The sequence below is a fragment of the Gadus chalcogrammus genome, chromosome 14 (assembly GCF_026213295.1).
Source record: "Gadus chalcogrammus isolate NIFS_2021 chromosome 14, NIFS_Gcha_1.0, whole genome shotgun sequence".
NCBI classification, from domain to species: domain Eukaryota; kingdom Metazoa; phylum Chordata; class Actinopteri; order Gadiformes; family Gadidae; genus Gadus; species Gadus chalcogrammus.
In genome coordinates, this window is record NC_079425.1 from 17,260,651 (window position 1) to 17,282,349 (window position 21,699).

Genomic DNA, 21,699 nt, shown 5'->3' on the forward strand with positions numbered 1-21,699 from the left:
CAAGTAAAAATAAGGCAGACAGATGTTGAGTTGGGTAGAATGCTTGCCTTTGATGACAACGGCAGGATTGAACCTACATAACAGTTTTTTTTAGCTAGATTTAGTTATTGCATTGAGGGTAATTAGGGCAAAAATAGTTACGTAATAGTTTTTTATGTTTAGAATGAGGTTCACACTTCTACATGTTAGTGTTAGGGAAATAAGTCGAAGTAGTTACGTTTAGGTATTGGTTAGAGGGGGTTCAAAAATCGTTAAAAATGGGAACGAATGGAACATGGCTATATTATGTTAGAGAATAGACATAGACGGACATACTGTAGTCTGAATTTTCCCTGAGTTTGTATATCCCCCAATGCCAAATAAACTAAGTCAGACAGTACAGACCTCATGAGTACCTAAACTGTGGCAGTGGAACTCATTGGCATAGAGCAGTAGTTAGCTTGATTCTAACACAGGGATCTTAAAGATGTAACAGAGGGGACAATGTTAAAACAGTATTCATTTTTCTCATGGAGCATTCACAATATTGTATATTGGTACAATGTTGCTGGAGAAACACTTAGCTGAGTATAACATCAAAATGATGTAGAGTATACCTGCTGGCCCTTGAGTGAATGCAGAATGGTGAGGTTTCCGGTGTTCTTCAGGGTGAAGATGATGACTTTGCCAGTGTGGTTGAAGCGTGGGGCTCCAGCAACAAGCAGACGACCACTTCTGGCCGAAACCACAGATGTTACTGCATAACCTGGCGGTACAGGGAAAACGCACTTTAAGACCAGCATAACTAACACACTATGGACATTTTAAAAGCATTTTTTATGGGTGATGGTACGATAACCATCATTTATTGGAAAGGTATTTGTGGGTTTATCTCTTTTCCGCTTGCTAGGCCCTATAATACTCTTCCATGCTTCTCTTCTTGGAAAGATGGAACGTGTATAGCTCAATACCTACAATTGACAACTTTTGCATTATTAAAATGACAGCAATAATCCCAAAATGTAAATATATATTTATTGCTAAGTTTATTTAACAGTAAAAAGGGTGCCGTATTCTCTCCCCCACACATGTTAAAGTGATTTAAAGCACCATTCTCGTGGTACTCAAGGAACAGTGTTAACTTTGACCTCAATGTCAGATGCATAAATATGTCATTGATAATTGCCAAATATATTATACTTAGATGATATAAGCACTCCCCAAAGCAGAGTGTCAATCTCAAGGTGAAGAATAATGTATATTATCCACACATTTAAAAAACAGACCAGCAGTGGTACTCAGAAATAAAATAAAATATAACCGCAAGCGGTGATTAACAGGGTCCGATCAAAATTAAAAGTCAAGAACACACTAATGGAAGATATATAAATGTAACATATAATTGTCATATTTAAGGGAAGATGTTCCACTTATAAACCTGAACTGCAGCCTCATTCACATGGTCAAAATGTCTATTGATAACAAACAACATCCAGAAAACTCAAATCACACATTTCTCAAGTGAATTAAGGGCTTTCTTCAAAGCATATGCCTGAAAAATCTTTGAAATTCTGAAGAAATTAAACATTTGTAGTCAAGAACACAAACGGAAGAAATATAAATATGACAGAGTTAATTATGAAGGAAAAATGGTTAACTGAGAAGTTCCCCTTAATGCCATACTGTGTCTTGGCAGACCAATTCTTGGAAGCTAATGAGCCGGAATGTTGATTGCCTGATGAATTTCAGGTGCTGTTCAATTTTGTGTTTCTTAAATGAGTGGCATTGACAGAATGTCATGTTCAGCTTGTTCATAATGCTCTAATCAAGATTTGAGCTCTCAACCTAAGGATCACCAGTACACGGCATTATCCCGTTGAGCCACTGACATTCCTGACCTGCATGAAGCCTCGTTCACATGGTGAAAATGTTGATTGATAAGCACACAACATCAAGAAAACTCTAAGCACACATTTCACCAGATAATTAAGGGCTTTCTGAAAAGAGTACAGATCTGAAAATTTGCACTGTTAATGGTAGACACCTAATGATAGCCGTATGATAGTTACACACAAAATGTTCATATAGGCAAAATGGGTTGAGACTGTGGACGTTTGGCTTTTCTATGAAATTGTGGGAAAAGTAAGCATTTTTAGGGCAGAAGACCAGGGTGAAAAAGATGCAACTGATTTTAGAGATTAATATGATGAAAGAATTTTGAGTCCAGGTCAATCTGGCCTGGTCAATCTAAGCCCAATTCATGATTTTTTACAATAGCGCCACCCAGTGTGCAGTACCACAAATTTGGGTTTATGGGTAGTGTTCAGTGTTCGATTTACGGTATAGGCTGCAGTATGACTTTTACAGAATTTGAGGGAAAAAAACAACGTTACAGAAACAACAAAAAAAGAAATATGTATCTGTGCAAACAGTTACTGTCAGTATTATATTGATTCTTCAATACATTAAAGGTGTGTAGGCAAGATTTAAGAGCTACAAATTGAGCATAATCTGTTTGAAATGGCATAGTATTCCATCAGCTCTGCCTGAATGATATACTCTGTGAAATATCTGTTTAGAGTTCACGGTGCCTGTTTCTATATGAGACCATTTAGATTTTAGGCCATTCCAAACCCATCAGGGAATCCATCTGGTCTGTCAATCAAATTAGCGCATACAGCATTATATTCTTATTGGTGCAGAAAATAAAGGGTGGGAGGGAGCGGAGAGGGAGGTTGAGTTTGTATGTGTTGATTAGTTAACACATCTTGCTCTCTTCTGCCCAAGGATATGGGGATATGCAATGGATGAAGCTAATAAAAAATATTATCCACAGCTGCCTCTTGAAGGGTCACCAGATGTAATCTTTAGCAATTACATTACATTGCAACTATTAAGCTCACACCTTTATCTGAAGGGACTTACAATAAATGCATTCAACCATGAAGATGCAACCCAAAAAGTGCAAGAAACTGCTCTTTTTATGCAGTGATATCAGTTCCGTGATCCCTCCCTTTATTTCCAACTCTGCTAATTCATTTCCATTTGGGTATTTCTATGAGTTAGTTGGCATCAGCTCCTCATCATCTCACTATGAGTGTCCAGCAGTCCGCTATAGATTATAATCAGCCAACAGGTGTGTTCAGCAGTTTTAACTCATTAAATGTATTCAAGTTTGGAACTAAAGAAAGCTGTTGGCGTTCAGATTCTGTTTGTTTTAGAATGTCAAACAAACCTGTCACCTGATTGGACGATCTTCGAGAGGTCAGCGATAACCGGGGTCATGTTGAAATGGGTTTGAACTTTGAGAACAGCACCAAGGTGGAGAATAGGTTCAGTAGTGCCACCCATGATATAGTCTCACTGGAGCCGGCCGACCCTCCTACTCACCGAGGTAGGCCCCGTGGTTCTTCAGCTCCTCAGGGAACTCCTGAGCGTAGGAGGACTTAGGGGGGATCACCTTCCCTTGCCGGGTCTCCTTAAGCACGGCTCCATTCCAGTCATAAGCCCCCACGGCTCCCACCAAGATGCCGTCCTGCAGGGAAAGGGACAGATGAACGGCTGACACTACGTTGTGTTGAGATACCAGAGCTAGTCCACGGGCCGCTGTGCCGCCATGCACCTTCACACACTGTATGTATGCAGACTCATCTTGGGAAAGGGCTGCTGTTATTGTTCTATTGTTTTGTTTTTTTAATTGCATATTATATTTATGGGACAGCTTTCTAAAAAGATAGTCGTTTGAAGGCTATCATGAAAACAACAAAAGGCATCAGAGGTCTCCACGGTTGGAGAAGAGCCAACCAGTCCAGGTCAGACGATGGTGCTACGACACAACGTGTGTCTACGTTGGCTGAATGATTTTGCCCCTTTTTTGCCAGCCTTTGCTTTAAAGCATTAAATGATACAGAACCTACCTTTATGCATCCACAACAAACACATTCTACTGACCCTGACTTACATCCTTTTCCCAAATGTGTTTAAATAACAATGTCATGATGAAATAGATAATAGCAGATGGGCAGCATCAACAGACTGAAAACATTTGTAAAGAATCAGAGGCAAATATATGAACCTCATGGGAAACATCATCTTGAGTTCCCTAAAGTGAATGCTTTATTAGTTTGGTAAATAATTGCCCAATGGAGGAGATGTAGATTGGAATTACTAACGTGGTAAGCATTATTAACCACACTTTGACTCCATGAAAATAAAACTTTAAAGGTCCCTAACCGGCTCAGTTACATGCCGATCACAATATGCCGAGAAAGTATTTTCCAATGTTAGCATATGTTGAATCACTTGTTATTCTTTCTCAAGAAATGGAAAAGCCTTGTTACCAAACTAACTCTAGCACAACATGAAACGTCTGTCAGCAATGTAAGGTATTGTGGTTCTCTATTTGGCCCAAATGGTCACTATGGTAATTGAATCAACTTCCAAAACAACATTATGTACCAGTTATTTTGCCATTTAAGGTACCGAGCAATTCTACAATATGTCCCGGCTTGTTTTTTTCAGTCATCATTATTTCAGAGCAGGCCATAATTGTGGTTCAGTGGCCTTTCCGGTTGCCAATTTGACATCAGTGCGGGGAGATAATAGCTAAGTCCAAGAAACATGAATGAACATAATAAAATGCACACAGGGTACACCCAGTAACTTATTGAATCCAAGTCAAGCTCCAATTGCTTGGTACCTTTGTTAAATGAAAGAATCAAACCCTATTAGATACAAAGCTCTATAAAATCAGTAGTCCACATGTATGGTCAGAAGCTAATGTTAAACACTATTCTTGAGGGGCTGTGAGTATAGTAAAACTGTACATAGAGGAATTGCTAAGACACATGCCCCATCTGGATATATATGACATAAGCGATATTCCGATGCTGGCACATGTCACGTTCAACGAAACCATCTGGGCTCTGTGATGGCATGCTTTTCTCTATTTAAAACCCAACTTTTTATTTTTGGTTGGCAAATAACATTTGATCCTGCTCTCAACACTCCAAGTTCATGGTTGACTACCAGCCTTCAAGCTTCTCCAGCGCCATCCCTGGAATGCAGCGTTGAGGACGGAGTTTCCAGTCATTCCTGCCGCCCGGCTGCAACCTCTGGTCTCTATTTATTGTTTTTGGTCTAAAGCACCAGATATCTTTATTGCTCCCTAGACAAGTAGCGCTGTGCAGGAAAGCTGGAAATAAAATATCAAAGCTGTCGCATCAGCGCTAGTCAACTGTGGAATAATGGATGAGGGGGAGGGGGAAGGGGGGGGAGTCATAAAAAATAAGGAATTCTTGAGAGAAGTACACTGTGTATACTTTAACGTGTCCCTGTCACATCGCTCTGCTTAAGATGTGTTAGTGCAAGCCTGCAAGCCAACACACCTGCAGAGATCCACTCTGGGATAGCATCAAAGAATCATAGAACTGAAGAAGAAGCAGGAGAGAAAAAGATGCCTATGGTCTGGGAACCAAAAATAAGTCAAATGGGCCGCTGTCTCAAGCGTCTCTCAACCTCTGACTAATATGTCTCTCCCTGGGGATACCACTGTATCTTATTCCTCTTTGTTGGGTGGCTGAGGTGGAAAATACTGTGGTGGATCTACTGCCAGGGGGCTCTGAAATCATTATCAGTATGACCTGAAGCACAGAGAGAGACAGACAGACAGAGACAGAGACAGAGACAGAGACAGAGACAGAGAGAAAGAGAGAGAGAGAATATAGGCCCCGTCCACACAAAGCCAATTTTTTTGGATGAAGCCGCATAAGTCTTGTGCGTTTCGGTCCGGGGCCCGATGCCGCACATTTCTGAATCCACCCTCGGAGGTGCTTCCAAATCTATCCAGACCTATGCGGTTTCGTGTTAGGATTCGTGTGGACGCCTGAAACGCAAACGATGACGTCATTAGCCCCCCACCAGCAGGGCGACGTCAGAGTTGCGCTGAATTTCTTATTTCTTATTTTATTTGTATTCTTTTTGTAGCTTTAAATAAAGCCCCTTGATCAATTTAATTACTAACTGTACATTAAAAAGTATTTCTGCTCTATTTAAAAGGTTGAATCTCCTCATGACTGAATGTATATTCATATATAATACAATGGCTAGGGCGTTTAGAACGGTCTACCGTCGTTGCTTCTTTCCCCATAAAAAGCTACAGTCAGTGTTTAATGACGTTGATTTACCTTTGAGCATTTCCTCTTATAGGCTACTGTGTAAATTGTTGTTTAGAATTAACGTTTGTTCAAGAAAGAAAGACCCATCATCACAGCTGTTGCCGTTGGACATGGCTAAACCCTGCTTTGCACATGCCTTCCCGCATCAAAGTTGGTTATTTCAATGCATAAATATTCAGTGATAGAAATTAAATGGCTTATTATTTTCAAAATCCGATGGGACAGATTTACTTCAATAGAAAAAAGAAAAGCCAGAAAAACATATGGAAGATGCTGTTTGTCGTTGTTTATTAGCAGCTGGTATGTGGAGATGTGGTGGCAGATATGAACCTTACCTCTACGTTGTGAGAGGAGAAGCCAGCCTGGGACATCTGAAGACCAAACGCTGTCCCATTCTTACTGGTCCCTGAGGAAACCCAACCGGTTTTGGAAGTTTAGCAGTACCCAAGAACACAGAGAATTCCTCACTCCCATAAACACATGATGACAGCACAAGTGCACTTGAACCACGTGTTAAAGGGATATTGGCGTTTTCATACGGTATCTTATAATGCTTTATTAAATGTTATGCTTAAGTTCCGAGAAACATTGTGGAAATACAGTACTTTGCACATACCTTCTAAACTGAAGATGCGTTCTCCAAGAGCATCCACAATGTCCTTTAAGGCCGACTCATCCGTCACGTTAAAGAAATGTTTGTCGTCCGGGTCACTAGCAATGTATTTGATTTCATTGAGAAAGGCTTCAGGATTGATTCCCCGACGGTTGTAGTAGCCAAGAACCTATACAAAAAAATACAGAGGTGAATTCCAATCCATATAATATATCCTTACTGTCAGCTATCTTCAATCACAAGAAGTACTTTGTTAGTATTCGTAGATTATTTCTGTGTCCGATACAGCCATTTAAGGGCACCATGTCAATACAGTCAACAATTCCACTGGTTTCACCAACAAAATGACTTCAGACCTCTTATTAGACGCCAATAAACCAACGTCACCACCAGCTTTGACGGAGAATGTCATTAACCATACTGATTGGCAAGCATCAACTGTGGTCTGGAGCAGCTACAGCTTTTACTGCGGTGTAGCTTTGAGTTTGGCTTTATGACACTTTTGCAGCACATATTTTGCAGCACTGAGAAGAATACTCAGACACTGACGTTAAGTCCCCTGCTGGAGACCTAACTGTGTTAGTGCAGGAGCTAGGCTCGTGAACCAATCAACCTTTGAATCTCTCGATTGGGACCCTAAAAAGGTCTCCGGGAGCCTAGATGATTAGAACAACACCAGTGAACACTTACGGCAATTGCGTAGCGAGTGATGCCGTCCTTCTCGCAGTCCTGGATGACCTGCTGGAGGTCCGGGCTGTCATGAGACTCTCCGTCTGTTATCACGATCATCACCTTCTTTGCCCCCCGACGGCCGCCTTGTTTGAATCCTTCTGAGCTGTACAGATACATATTCAAAGATTTTGAATTTTGTTGTAGATATCTTGAATAACGTAAAAAAAAAAAAAGGGTATGTTGTCTGCAGTTTGAAATGTTAAGGGAATTTACTTAGGACAACACCTCAATCCCCCAGCAAAACCTGGTTTACAGCCTTACTCGAGGCAACAGTTACTTAATTTAACCCGATGGGCGGTCAAGGATCTGGTCAGGGAAATGATCCCCCAATTGTCCCCGAAACTTAGAAAGCACTGACAATAATAAACAATCTTTTAAAATGGCACACAACTTTTATGTTGAATTTTTCTAAATAGGAATATCAAAACGCCTGTATGACTGCATTCTCTTGTTTACTGAGGTGAGTGATAGGTTTATTCATTATAGGATAGGATATATTTATCTATATTTATATATAGATACACATATATATATATATATATATATATATATATATATATATAGATATAGATATAGATAAATATATATATGATGGTCTTTTCTGAACAAATATGGATGATATTGATGTGGGTGTTGTGCAGGGGATTGTGGGGGCTGTGAAAGGCATTACCGCGCAATTTTAATGCCGAGAGCTGTGTTAGTCTCCTCTCCTCCACGTTGCTCAATCCTGCGCGCCCTCTTCACCACCTCCTCCACAGACTGGTAGTCGCTCAGATGGAACTCATGCACCACCTTTTCCCCATACTGAACAACTCCAACCTGTCGGTCGAGAAACAGCTGCATTGAGGTGACCCTCACTTGATAACGTTTTCGAACAATACATTTTTTTTTTGGTTGATAGAATTATCGTATAGTAGCACACAGGCAAACAACTTGAATTACAAGTAGACTTAGGCAACAATAATCACGTTATAATAGTTATCGTTTTTTCTAAATGCAACACATCCAATGCGGGAAATCCTATCTAAGCATACACACCTGAATTTGTCCCGGTCCGATGTAAAACTTCTGCAGGATGTTGATGAGAAAGGCCTGCACTTCATACCATGGGTAGATGGAGTTGGAGCCGTCCAGAACGATCATGATGTCCATGAAGGTTTCACATCCTGAATGGGAAGAATATGGAGATGGAGTAATGCCTGGAGTACAGTTTCATCTCAAAACAACACCAAGATCATTGTCTGTCAAAACCACAGAAAACAAAATAAAGAATAAAGGCTTTGGTCTTACTTTGAAAGGCTGGAGCAATGGTTCTGGAGAACTTAAAGCTTGAGTTCACTCTGGAGCAGATCCCAGTGCTGTAGTAGGAGCTGCCACACTCGTAGGACCACAAAGGCCCACAAGCCTGAGAGATCAGATATGTGTCATATAGGGATGGGGGAAAGAAATTATTCATGTCAGTGTCCCGATTCTTTGCTTTCTCAATGTCACACTTGTTTTTGGTTCACTCAAAATTATTATAATATCGTATCTGTTACAGTGTCTGCCGTGGATTCTAGTGGGAGCTGGGATCACTCTGTGTGGTTTGTCTTTCTTTGTTTATCAAGTTATGAGCGGAGCTAGCGGACTCCAACTTCTCCGGAGTCCCCCTTTCTGCACCTCAACCAGACACACCTGATGATCATCTTAATCAACACTTCCTGTTTATATACTCCGGCCTCTCAATCATTCATCGTTAGATCGTCAAACAGTCTAAGGCCACGTTTACACGTAGCAGGGTATTTATAGAAACAAATATTTCCCCCCCTCTGTTTTGAAATATAACATTGTGCACGCAACATCGTTTTCAAAAAAGTTGTTGTTTACATCAAAACACATAAATACGCCGTCGAGCACCATTATAACTATGCCAAACATATGGGCGGCAGTGTAGGGAGAAGGATAAAGCCAGGCAAGCCAATCAGAATCCTCAGAATCAACAACAACGAATAACACAAGCGTCTTCCTGTAACAAACAAACTGTAAACATAGGGCGCTCATATGACGTTAAGCATTTCCTGGCGCATAATGTGACGCTTCAGAACCTAAAACCCCGCTTCTCCCCGTTGACACGACAACACATAACCGGCGTTTTCAGAAATCTCCACTTTAGCCGGAGTTTTTAGAAATGATCGTTTTCTGTGATAAAAACTGCGTTTTCGTGTAAATGAGAGGCCAAACCGCGTGGAAATATCAGCGTTTTCCCTTCGTGTAAACGGGGTCTAACTCTGTTAGTAGGGTTCCTGGTGCCTGGTTCCTAGGTATCTTGGTTCCTGTAATCGAGATTATTGTGCTCCTGCCCAGGCCCTCTCTCTACCGCAGCGCTGTTCTTCCTGATCCATACACCGACCCGGCTGGCCTCCTGCATCCACCAGCTGCTGCTCCTTTCCCATCAAACAAACATTCAAACTACTTCCACCCGTGTCTGTGTTGTGCGTTTGGGCTCCCCAGTTCCCTAGGCTCCCGGAGTCTAATATTAAGAAGCATGCTGGATTAGTCTCCCAGCCACAGATCATGGAAAGGCGTACAGTGTATCTTGAGGTTAGGAGATTCCTGGGCCCCTTCGGTTGAACATGTCTGTTTACTATTATACCCAATTTTCTGCTGAAATAAAAAACAGTCGGCTCCATTAAGACATTCGACAACTTTTGGCTTGTTAAAAAACGAAATAGCAAAGGGGGCACTGACCACAAAGCTGTTGTCGTTGGGGTTGGACGTGAGGGTCATGCCCAGTCTCATCTTGTCCTTCCGCTCCGAAACATTGGTCAGAGATATCCTTCCTTAAGGAAAAACAACAGCATTCGTGTCAGCCCTTTGTAAAACAAAGCTAAACCCCCTCAAATTGGGTTCTTGATTGTTTCCAGATTAAACCCACCTCCCTTAGATCCCGGGTTTAACTTGCCATAGCAGTATGTGTGTCTATGAATATATGGCACACGTGTTTGATAGTGCATGCGGTGGTGCGATGCGGTAGAACACACATGTAGAATGTGTACATAAACCTGGAAAATACCAGTGATAGGTCGGAATTTACGGTCTTCTGGTCTCACCATAATGAATTAAAGTGGATGCAGAAGAAAACGCAGGAAGACAATTAAGCAACCAATCAGACAGGGACAAGGAAATGCATGCACACAGAAAAACACAATAACCCAAGAATACATGTTGATGAAAGGACATATGACAAATTATGGGGGATGTCAGACATAATTGTGTCATTGGTAATAGTATTTCATATTATATCAATGTACACATGCATATTGATTTCTCCACTTCTAAAAAAATGTGTGATGAGTGCGAGAGTGTTAATACTGTACCTAGGTTTAGCTTGGAACAGCTGTTTCCATTGTTTTTCTTGCTCAGTGGACACTTGTAAATATCCCCTGTCTGGTACGGTCCATTCATTTCATTGGGAGCCCCGACTAATAACCTGACAAAATTAAACATCAAAAATAATTACATACAACTAGTCAGTATCAACTCAAAGAAACACAAGACTATTCAAATACAACCCAAAGGTTAAGGGGCAGCCGACATGGTGTCCGAACACGTCAATATCCCTGACAGGAGTTAGAAAGGGTTACCAATGAGAGCAAGCCTGGGCCATCTACTTTGTTAAATAGCCGTTCAGAAAACAAACCAGATGTCCATTACCTCCAGTGACACGCAAACTAAACGCATGGATGGTAGCCCACTGTGCCAAGGGCCTCGGTCAAACGCTCTATCCCATAGGGAGCTGTAAAGGTCAGCCAACGCTGTTTTTACACAACCGACCCACATACCGCACACCAACACAGGCATGCAGATATACACATCACACAGAAGCATTCGCTAGTTCAATAGACCTACAGGGACCCTGGGTCGCCAGGAGACAACCTAATCCAAAACAAACTGGTTAATGGTCTTCAGACAATATGTTTTTCCTCAAATAGAGGAAACGGCAGCTCTTAGGAGATGATTGTGCGGTGACGTCGTTGGGAAGAAGTCTTTGTAGTGGTGTACTAGGACCAGGTAAGTGCGGTGCGTATCAACATCAATATAAGGTTTTATTTGACTTGATGTGATAGAGCACATAAAACTGCCCGAGTGTTTACCTTAGAGTCATGGGAGTCGATGGAAGCCTCCAAAGGAATTAGCAATTTTCCTTTAGGATTTAATCCGGCCTGTGTCTTTTTATGTTTACCAGCTGTTGTTGTTTGGTTGCAGATGTTTCAAAGTCTACTTCTTTTTCGTATCAGTGTATCTAATGGTCTTCATATGCACTCTGCTTAATAGTCGGTCTCATAAGTCTCTTGATAGCATTCTTACTGAAGTAATCAACATGCTATGCCACACCACAAATTACATTTTTAGAGTAACTTCTCATCCAAAGTTCCAGGGATGAGAGGCTAACTTTAGCTGACTTCTGTAGGCTCCTCGACACCATTGGTGTGCATCATAGAGCCCTCATCATTACAGAGTCAGGGTTAGGGTTAGACCCTAGAGCCACGTGTGCACACACACAAACACGCACACACACACACACACACACACAAACACACACACATGAGAAGAGACACGTGATCAGAGACATACACAAACACACGATCAGACATACACACACTCGCTCGTACAATCAGACGGACACACAAACTCACACACACACAGTCATGCTCTCACACACACACACACACACACACACACACACACACACACACACACACACACACACACACACACACACACACACACACACACACACACACACACACACACACACACACACACACACACACGAGAAGAGAAACATGATCAGAGACATACACAAACACACAATCAGACATACACACACTCGCTCGTACAATCAGACGGACACACAAACTCACACACACACAGTCATGCTCTCACACACACACACACACACACACACACACACACACACACACACACACACACACACACACACACACACACACACACACACACACACACACACACACACACACACACACACACTTGAGGTTTGGCCTAGATTAGTATGAATGATGCATTTGAACTGAGAATGGAGCAATGCTGAGCATTAACCATAAAATTGCCAATTCCAAGAAATTTCAAGTGCAGCTTGCTTGTGGTGAAAACATGATACATACAGAAGAAGTCAATACAACACCAAACTTACGCTCACTCACAATGTGTATACGGTCTGGTTACGAGAGAAGTTGACAGGTAGTGTTGAAAAATGACTCAAGACTTGGGTAAACAGCGCAGAGTAATTAAGTGAAATGTGCACGACTATATGAGTGTGTGTGTATGGCAGGGAAACAAGGAACTTGCAACCATCGAATTCAGTGAGGAAGCAGACTTTTTTCCATAGAAGAACTCTAAAAACAGTGTCACCATGCTCAAATGACCAAATTCCAAGTTGTATCTTGAGACTCAATACAGTACCTGAACTGAACAGCTGCATTGCAAAGGTCAACTTGGAATAGCACCAACTAAAATCATACAAGTAGTGGTAGCAGGCAACAACCAAATTCTTTCCCCCAAACGAGAAACACCCGACACCATGATAACAAAACCAGACGCCCGGCAAATCGCTAGTGAGGACTTTAAGGGCGCCGCATGGCAAGCTTTCTTTGGCTCTATTTAAAATAGGCCCCCTATAAAGCCTAGAGAACAACATTTGACAGTTGACGACAACATTCACACTCAGGGCCATACAAATCATGATCATAACATAGAACACAGTATTTCTATATTAATTTGGTTCTCCATGTCGATAATCGTACTTCCTGTTAGGTGGTGGTGGTGGTAATCAAAGACACAAAAAGATTGTGAAAGCTTAACAAAATATTATTAAACTTAAATATGACTCAAATTAACTCTGGATAGGGAGAAGTCAGGCAGATTACATCTCCTATCAGAAAGTTATTTGACAGAAGCATTCTTCATCTCCAGTTCGTGCGGACTTGAATCACAAAGTCATTGCAGTCACATCCTGTTATATCAAGGCATATAAGGAATAATGCAGACCCTACAGTATCCAACTCTCAGAGTCTTGAAGACCCAGACATCAGCATTAATATTTGCATAGCTATTAATACTTTTTATTGATTTCCTCAAGCACCAAAACCAAAATAAACTTGAACAGTAATTCAGTTCACGACATGTCTACCTTCATGAAAGAAAACCATTGTTGCTTTTTAGACCAGTCTTTAGAGTTGCCCTCCTTGATTTCACCAGAATCTGTTCAAGCAATCATCTTTTCCCCTCGCTAGGGTCGAACAGGCATCGGAGCTGAGGTCATGGTAATGACGCAGAAAAAAATAACATTGGTGCGTGAATATTTATATTTACCATGGTTACAGAGGATTAGGGTTTGAGGACGTGCACATCCAATGCTGTTATTAATGTGCATAATGTTTGGAAGGAGCAGATGCATGCCCCGTGAAACCACATCCAGGCCAAAAAAAGAAAACCGCTCATCAAACCTGAGGTCTGTGTGTACAGCCTCATTAGGGCCTCGCTCATCACATTCCATGTTGGTAAAGAGAGGAAGAAATGTTCTTATTACGGCTACAACCCCAGAAGCTGTAGCTCAGTGATCCTTCGTTATATTATGCACATACAAAAGCAAAAATAGAAATAAAGAAAGCAACAGGGGGAGAATTCTTCCATGCCATCTGAAAGTCCCCATTACAAGTTTTGCTGTTCAGTACTGTTTAATCATGCGTCGGTAGACCTCCATCCCCCCAAGATGCCGAGGTTGAGGTCTGGACGAGAGCTCCTGACTAAAAATGTTGCATAACATAACCTCAGAAATGTGAAGGAAACTCGAAGGAAACTCGCTTGGCTGCGAAATAGAAAAACGTTAGGGAATTGAACCTTTGTACGGTAATCAGTCTGATTAGGACATGTGCCAGCCCCCACCTGCAGCCCCCCTCTATCCCTTGTTTGTTCTTCATAGTGAATTTCCATCTGTATCAAGTATGACAACTGCACAATGTGTGCTAGTTTGTCTTAAATCGACCCAGACGTCTGAGAGTTTGCAGTCAGAAGTGTGGTTATGTGAATCAGAATATCTAGAATACGATGGCAAAGAAAAATAAATAACTCATATGTATATATATTTATTAAATTCAAAATATGACTACATTATATAATATTAGAAACTCCATCTGACATGCTCTGCGTTATGTTTTGTGCAGACAGTGCTTTTCGCCGGTCAAAGAGGTCAAACTAAGTGAGCCTTGAAGCAGCCTCTATTTGGGACCAGGTGAGCAGTGGATCACCCCCACCACCTCCTCCTCCTCCTTTGTGGTTTTTCCACTCTTGACAATGCAGAGGAGTAAAAGGTCAGGGCTTTACCGGAGGGACCCAGAACCGACCCTCTGAGAAAACAAACGAAAGGGAGCAGGAATAGAAGTTGGTCGCTGGATCCTTGTGGTCAAGGTATTCAGGTATTCTCTGGGGGTTGAATGGCTCCAGGATTGTTGGCTCCCTGAAGACAGCGTCTGCCAGACTGTTTAGAAGCCCGCTTTGTCAGACGGACCAGCAAGGCAGTGACATACTGTTGACAAACCGCTGACCCTTTGGCTGGATGGGACAGCTCTGGTGTTTAAGGACAGCATCTGGCAAAATACCTTGATAAGACATCAGGAGCTGCTTAAGGCGCTAAGTGAAGAACTCTGGAGAGGGATATGTCCTCTGTTAATGTCAGCGGGGATGGAAGGATTAAAGAAGACCGATTTTCCACTCACTTTTTGTTTTGTTTTTGCTCTTAGTTAGTTTGGTTTGCCTGTCTTGCCTCACAGTTCAGGACATAAAGAGATCCTATTGTGGAATGATCCTGTTCCTATACAAATATAGCGCTGTTTTTTCTGGTAGTCAAAAGTTGAAGTTCAGAGGTTGAAGGTGCTGCTTGGCACATATCTGTATCCACATGGACAATATAATTTAGCAATGTAAATCTCAAATTTATTGGTAGCTAACTCATGGGTGAAAGTTCTTGAGTGAAATATATCATATTACTTGCGTCAATATGGAGGAAACTTTAGACATTCCAAATTGATTTGCAATTACAGATGCACAATCACCCTGGGAACCCCTCTCAATCGCCCTCTCCCTTCATCATTCTCTCTTTCATATATTTCCATATGACTCATACAGACACACGCACGCACAGACATACACAAACAAACACACACACACTTGAGGTTTGTTTGGACTAGACAAGTATGACGGATGCATATGAACTGGGAATCCAGCATAGCATCACACACACAGACAATAGTTCATGAAACTACTTAGAACTGGCTTGGCGTTGACATTGAAGTCTGTTTCTCATCATCTTCCAGGCCGGCACAACTTACAAACTGCCACTGTTATTTTGTCACATTAACAGACAGACAGACAGACAGACAGACAGACAGACAGACAGACAGACAGACAGACAGACAGACAGACAGACAGACAGACAGACAGACAGACAGACAGACAGACAGACAGACAGCCAGCCAGACAGACAGACAGACAGACAGACACAAAGACACACACACACACACACACACACACAAACACACACACAGTGTGGGGTATGGGCGTCAGTGATGTTGAATAAAGATAAGTTATAATGTAAGTTAGGGTAAGCCATTTTGTAATTAAGGGCTTAAAATATTAATAAAATACAAGATTGAGGCTCATGTGATATGTAGAATTTTGCTGTGAGTGATCAGGGCTGTATCATTATTGTTGAAATAGCATTTTATTCAACTTAAATGTAACATGATTTAGTTAAAAGAGACACAAGGAATCTGTCCTGAACGGATCCCATAGCTTTTAAGCCTAATAGTGGTATTTGTTTAGCATTTGAATTTATGCCAAAAGCCAACATCTCTAATTGGTTTCACACTCTTGACAACAAACCACAATCTGTTTTGCACTCAGTGCTGAAATGTTTTAAGTGAGTATCTCCCCTGGGCTGTTGTTCCCCACATGACAGCCACATTAAGATCCATCCCATGGGATCATTAAGTATGGTTGACAAGTTTTAGCGCGACCTCTTTACTGTCGTTCTGATTTAAGATTAAAGATGTGACAGGAAACAACCTAATTCGACCTTTATATGTCAGTATTTTTTACTTCCTTCTCTGCTTCCCTTTTCATGCCTTTCTTTCTTCTCTATTCTCACACAAAATGGAAAAAGATCTTGAAAGCCTTAAAAAACTGGGGCTTGGATAATGAGTTCTTAGAGACATTATTAAAACTGTATTAATATACGTTTCAGTTGCTTATGAATAGGATAAGATTTAATTTTAGATTTTTAATCTAATACATTTACAATCAAGTTATATTTTAAAACTTGAAACTCCCCTTCTTTCTTTCCCACACTCTCTTCCTAATTAACTGACTTGTGAATGATAGAAAACTCTCCATCTCGATCTAAAGAAAGACATAGAGTTGGAGTGGAGAAGTGACCTACAGCTTCTAAGCTTCCATGGATCATCAGGGTCTGTATGTGTAGGCTCATAATCTGCTAACTATACACAGACAACGCCAACTACAACAGTCTCAAGATCCCATTTGTGCAGTTTACTCCACACACACACACACACACACACACACACACACACACACACACACACACACACACACACACACACACACACACACACACACACACACACACACACACACACACACACACTGCTGATCCCAGACCGCCACAGGGATGGAAGAGGAAGGAGAAGGTGCCAAGCAGAACAGTGAAGCACATTGGCCCAGTACAATGAACACTCTTTATATGAGCTCTATAGAGGTTAAACACTGCTGTCTTTGTATGGGCCGTGCGTTTTATGTCCGTCAAATGTATCACATATTGTATCCTTTATTTATGCGCTGCGTGAGCTGATGTTGTCACGGAGGTGAAGAGGGCTTAGATGGCTGAACCATTGGCATGGTTCTTGATACCACTGAAGTAGTAAAGTCGAATTGTATGTGTGGTCAACATGAACTATGATGCCTACAGTGACTCGTAGGGACACATATGCGCACCAAAAGATTATGTGTGCGTACGCATGCGCACACACAGACACACACACACAGACACAAACAGACACACATACACACAATGAATAAAACATTTTCCACACGCATCCAATCACACAGAAGCCTAGCGGGATTTGGGCATTGCTCCATAGTGTGCTGGCCGGCAGACATACTGGAGATGCCAGAAACACAGTAGTTTGGCCTCCTGAAGATTCCGATTGGACTAATAATAGTGTGCAGGAGACTGGGGCCCACTATGAGGTAATATGCTGAATGTGAAATATGGAATTATCACAACCAAAGATGAATGTTGCGAGAGCAAAGCTGAAGCATCTAATCTTGATGACAGCGCAAGAAGTCATTCACTGGAACATCTGATTAAATCAACTCTAGTAATTTTTGTGTGACAACCAGGTGAGACTGTTAACGTTAGCCAAGCAAAATACTTCACAGCAGTGCTGGTGTGTGTGTGTGTGTGTGTGTGTGTGTGTGTGTGTGTGTGTGTGTGTGTGTGTGTGTGTGTGTGTGTGTGTGTGCGTGCGTGCGTGGGTGTGTGTTGTTCATGCACATTTGCTTCAATAGCAGATGTTGACATTTTGAATTGCTCAAGCCATGATTGTTTGACAGAAATTGAAGGTGGCAGAAGGCCTCTTTTTCCATAGTGTTTCCACAGGGAGATAATGTGCCAAACAACTGCTGTTCAACTGCATCCCGATCCACTCAAGACATTGCAATTGTGTCCCACTATTTCACCAAATAGCTAACTAGGTAGGTGACTGACTAACTTACTAGCTAATTATTAGGCTAACTAATTATTAGCTTGTTAGTTCACAAAATGAATTACCTAGCTAGCAAGCTAACAAAAGAACTAGCTTAACTAAGTGTTAATCAACTCGCTAATTAGGGAGCTTACCATCTAAGAAACAAACAAACTTGTTTGCTGACTAACTTACTAAATGGCAAGCTTGCAAGATAACTTTTTTGCTTGTTAACCAGATAATTATCACACTGATTTAAATCATAAAATAAACCACTCACCATTTCTCTCCTCCGGCAGATGTGTGCTGCTGGACAGTGTATCCAAACTGGGCCTGCTTTGGACCTTTGATGATCCTGTAGTTTTTTATGTCAATGTTGAAGCAGTCATGGAATCCTAGAAGGAAGAAGCAATCAGACAAACGTAGTCACATTAGTGGAGCAACTACGATGAACTACAATAATACGCCTGGGATGTTGCTATTCATCTGATTGGCCATTATATTGACCAGTGAACTGAAGCCCAATTATGACCTAAATGACCATTAGAGATACAGTCGGCCTACCTATAGATAGAAATAGGATAGGCCACCCAAATAGCTGCTAATTAAAATTACTTCCATGCTGTGTGTGCGTGTGTGTGTGTGTGTGTGCGTTTGTGTGTGTTTGTGTGTGTAAATTATTCTACTGATGAAATGGACTGCATTTATATAGCGCTTTTCTAACCATTGGCCACTCAAAGCGCTTTACAATATTGCCTCACATTCACCATTCACGCACACATTCACGCACCGACGGCGGAGTCAACCATGCAAGGCGACAGCCAGCTCGTCGTGAGCTAACAGTCAGGGTTAGGTGCCTTGCTCAAGGACACCTCGACATTCAGCTAGGAGGAGTCGGGGATCGAATCAACAACCTTCAGGTTACCAGCCAACCCGCTCTACCTCCTGAGCTACTGCCGCCCGAAGACATACAAATGATCACAGTCAAAGCGAGGCTTCAGGTATTCCCAACAAATTTAAACCTGTCAATCTGGTACACTTGTTCCCACTCACCATTATGTATACAGTACATCAGGGACAAGAGCAAGTAATCGAATCCAGTCACACATATTAAACGGCTGCCATTTTTACAAAGGTATTGATGTATCCAGGCACAATATGATTGTCGACATTGTATCAAAGAGTTTACCATCCTTATTATCTCCAACAGTGTCAATGCATATAAATGGTGTTGTTAGACAACTAATGTGCTCCAGTTGCTTGGCAGAACCATCTGTGTTCTCTCATTTAAATGCCACCAGGCCTGCTATTACGACCATTGATTTGAACAACAGAAATGTGTTGTTTTGATTCAAGTCTATTTCTGGCACTTCTCTTTGGCAGCCTGGGCCACCCACGTGCATAGGCTTGTCATTAGGGGTCTCAGGATAGTTGGCCTACAAAAGCAAGGGCAAAAATACTTGCGAAATACTGATCAATATCCTCCATTATTGGAAGTCGCCACATTTGGAGGAGAAGGTGTTGTAATCTGCTGTTTGAACGTCAATCTGACCCACATTGCTGGATTACGTCTGACCAATGTTTTGTATATTTAACATTAATGTCCTTTTTGGTAGGAATAGGTTGGAGTAATTTAGTGAAGATAACGTTTCCCATTTCTAAATGGAGGTCAGGCTCTAACACCTGACCCCCAGCTCCTTAGAATAACAAACACCCACAAGTATTACACATGAAGACACACGTATGTAGCAGAGATCCTAATTCTAGTAACCTCTCTGACCTCTCTTTCTGACACCCGATATGCACATATGCACACAAGGTCAGAACCACACCCAGACTCTACGTACACCTTGAAGGGATACAACATTTCCCTAAATCTTTGCAGAGCAGAAGGTGTACGTCATTCAGTTTGATTGACAAGGTCACTGAGACGTCTATTATAATTGCCTTAGCTATAGGTTGAATGGTGATCAGCCAGCAGCTAAAATCTTAACTTAATCTTGACAGCAATTGGGCCAACAGGATCACATACAAAAGATGGACGTTATTGAAACCAAAACAAACTACAGTGACAGCAGCCGCACTTATACCGCCTCTTGCAAACTTAAACCCCCGTTGATTCTACTGATGTCTAAATTACATGGATGTCCGCATATAAAGCATGAATCACCATCAAGTGTGAAACACCCTCAGGGTTGAATCTCCTGATACACAAAAGCGTCAAAATGGTTTGCGAGGTTGCTAATGCTTGACTTTGTGTGTAATTGCGCCGCTGCTTTGCTTTTGGTGTGAACGCATGGTTATAATGGCTAAAGGATGCCCCTTTTTCATTTTTGAAATTATATTAAAATCGAATAAATGTCATTTGTATACCCCTTAATCACAGGTGTCAAAGGGCATAAAAGGCTATATATTTATGACACCCCCTAGCCCTATGTTTCACAGTTTGTGTAAAAGTAGAAACTTGCAAGTAGTGAGAAGGACATGGAAATGAACATGGAGCAGGCCAGCTTTTGAAATGTCAAGGATCTAGGTTCAAGACAAGTCAAGTGAGTTTCTTTTTGTTCCCACTGCTAGGCGATGTTCTGCTAAATGTAAGCAACAAGAGGGGGGACTGATCAACAAACTTTTAAAGTCCACCAACAATCATCATTTTTGATTGTGAAATAATTGCATACAGACAAGGTCAAGTCAAAGTTGGTTCAGTGGGTACCTACATTTGGAAGTGCTGGAACTTTAATGTGATGGGATAGATTCTACTTTTTTATGCATCTACTTATTTACTTATTGAGTTACTATTGCTAGTTGGTCAGCCAATAAACAATACCTAGAAGCAAAGAGCAATAGATAATGTGAAAATAATAAGTGTTACCTTAGTGTAACATTTTCCTGACTTTTTGAGAACACCCATGAATATTCATGCAGTTTCACCTCATCTATGATTTGACAAGCCCCAAAGACCTCAAAATCCCATATACATTCCAAGACAACAGCAAATAAAATTCCACAACTTGTGGTATTTGTGTACGGTCTCTCAGTTAAACAGTCCAAAACTCTTCTGAGCTACAAAGATGGTGTTACATGAAGCAGCTGTTTCTTTGAGAAGAGGGTTTTCTTAACAGAAAACAGAAGTAGTCAACATTCTTCAAATAGGGGATGCATTCAGAGTGGTCTAAAATCGCAGAACCACGGAGTGTATATACTCCCACAGTAGGAGCGCAGATACAGGAACAGAGGTATTAGAGAATATGTCAACAAAGAATATACTCAGAATCAACTATAAATAATAACTAGCATTTAAAAAACTCAATATATCTATATTCCATATATATTCCCTAGTTTTGTAGGCAAATTTCTCTTCTGGTAAAAAAAAAGT

The 21,699-nt window shown here is 41.3% G+C and overlaps 1 protein-coding gene across 6 annotated transcripts in view; it reads right to left on the bottom strand.

The window, feature by feature from the left end:
* itga11a (integrin, alpha 11a) overlaps nucleotides 1-21,699 on the bottom strand; it is an 86,146-nt gene that overhangs the window by 23,167 nt on the left and 41,280 nt on the right. For 5 of the 6 annotated variants that reach the window (XM_056608680.1, XM_056608682.1, XM_056608678.1 and 2 more), the window contains 11 exons: nucleotides 18,604-18,718; nucleotides 10,857-10,969; nucleotides 10,228-10,319; nucleotides 8,791-8,905; nucleotides 8,539-8,666; nucleotides 8,171-8,319; nucleotides 7,459-7,603; nucleotides 6,772-6,937; nucleotides 6,491-6,561; nucleotides 3,370-3,514; nucleotides 597-745 (listed from right to left, as the gene is read on the bottom strand). In XM_056608680.1, coding sequence (XP_056464655.1) covers nucleotides 597-745; nucleotides 3,370-3,514; nucleotides 6,491-6,561; nucleotides 6,772-6,937; nucleotides 7,459-7,603; nucleotides 8,171-8,319; nucleotides 8,539-8,666; nucleotides 8,791-8,905; nucleotides 10,228-10,319; nucleotides 10,857-10,969; nucleotides 18,604-18,718 — 1,388 coding nt within the window. Of the gene's footprint in view, nucleotides 1-596; nucleotides 746-3,369; nucleotides 3,515-6,490; nucleotides 6,562-6,771; nucleotides 6,938-7,458; nucleotides 7,604-8,170; nucleotides 8,320-8,538; nucleotides 8,667-8,790; nucleotides 8,906-9,038; nucleotides 9,697-10,227; nucleotides 10,320-10,856; nucleotides 10,970-18,603; nucleotides 18,719-21,699 lie in introns of those variants that run through there. The other variant, XM_056608683.1, reaches the window with a different exon arrangement.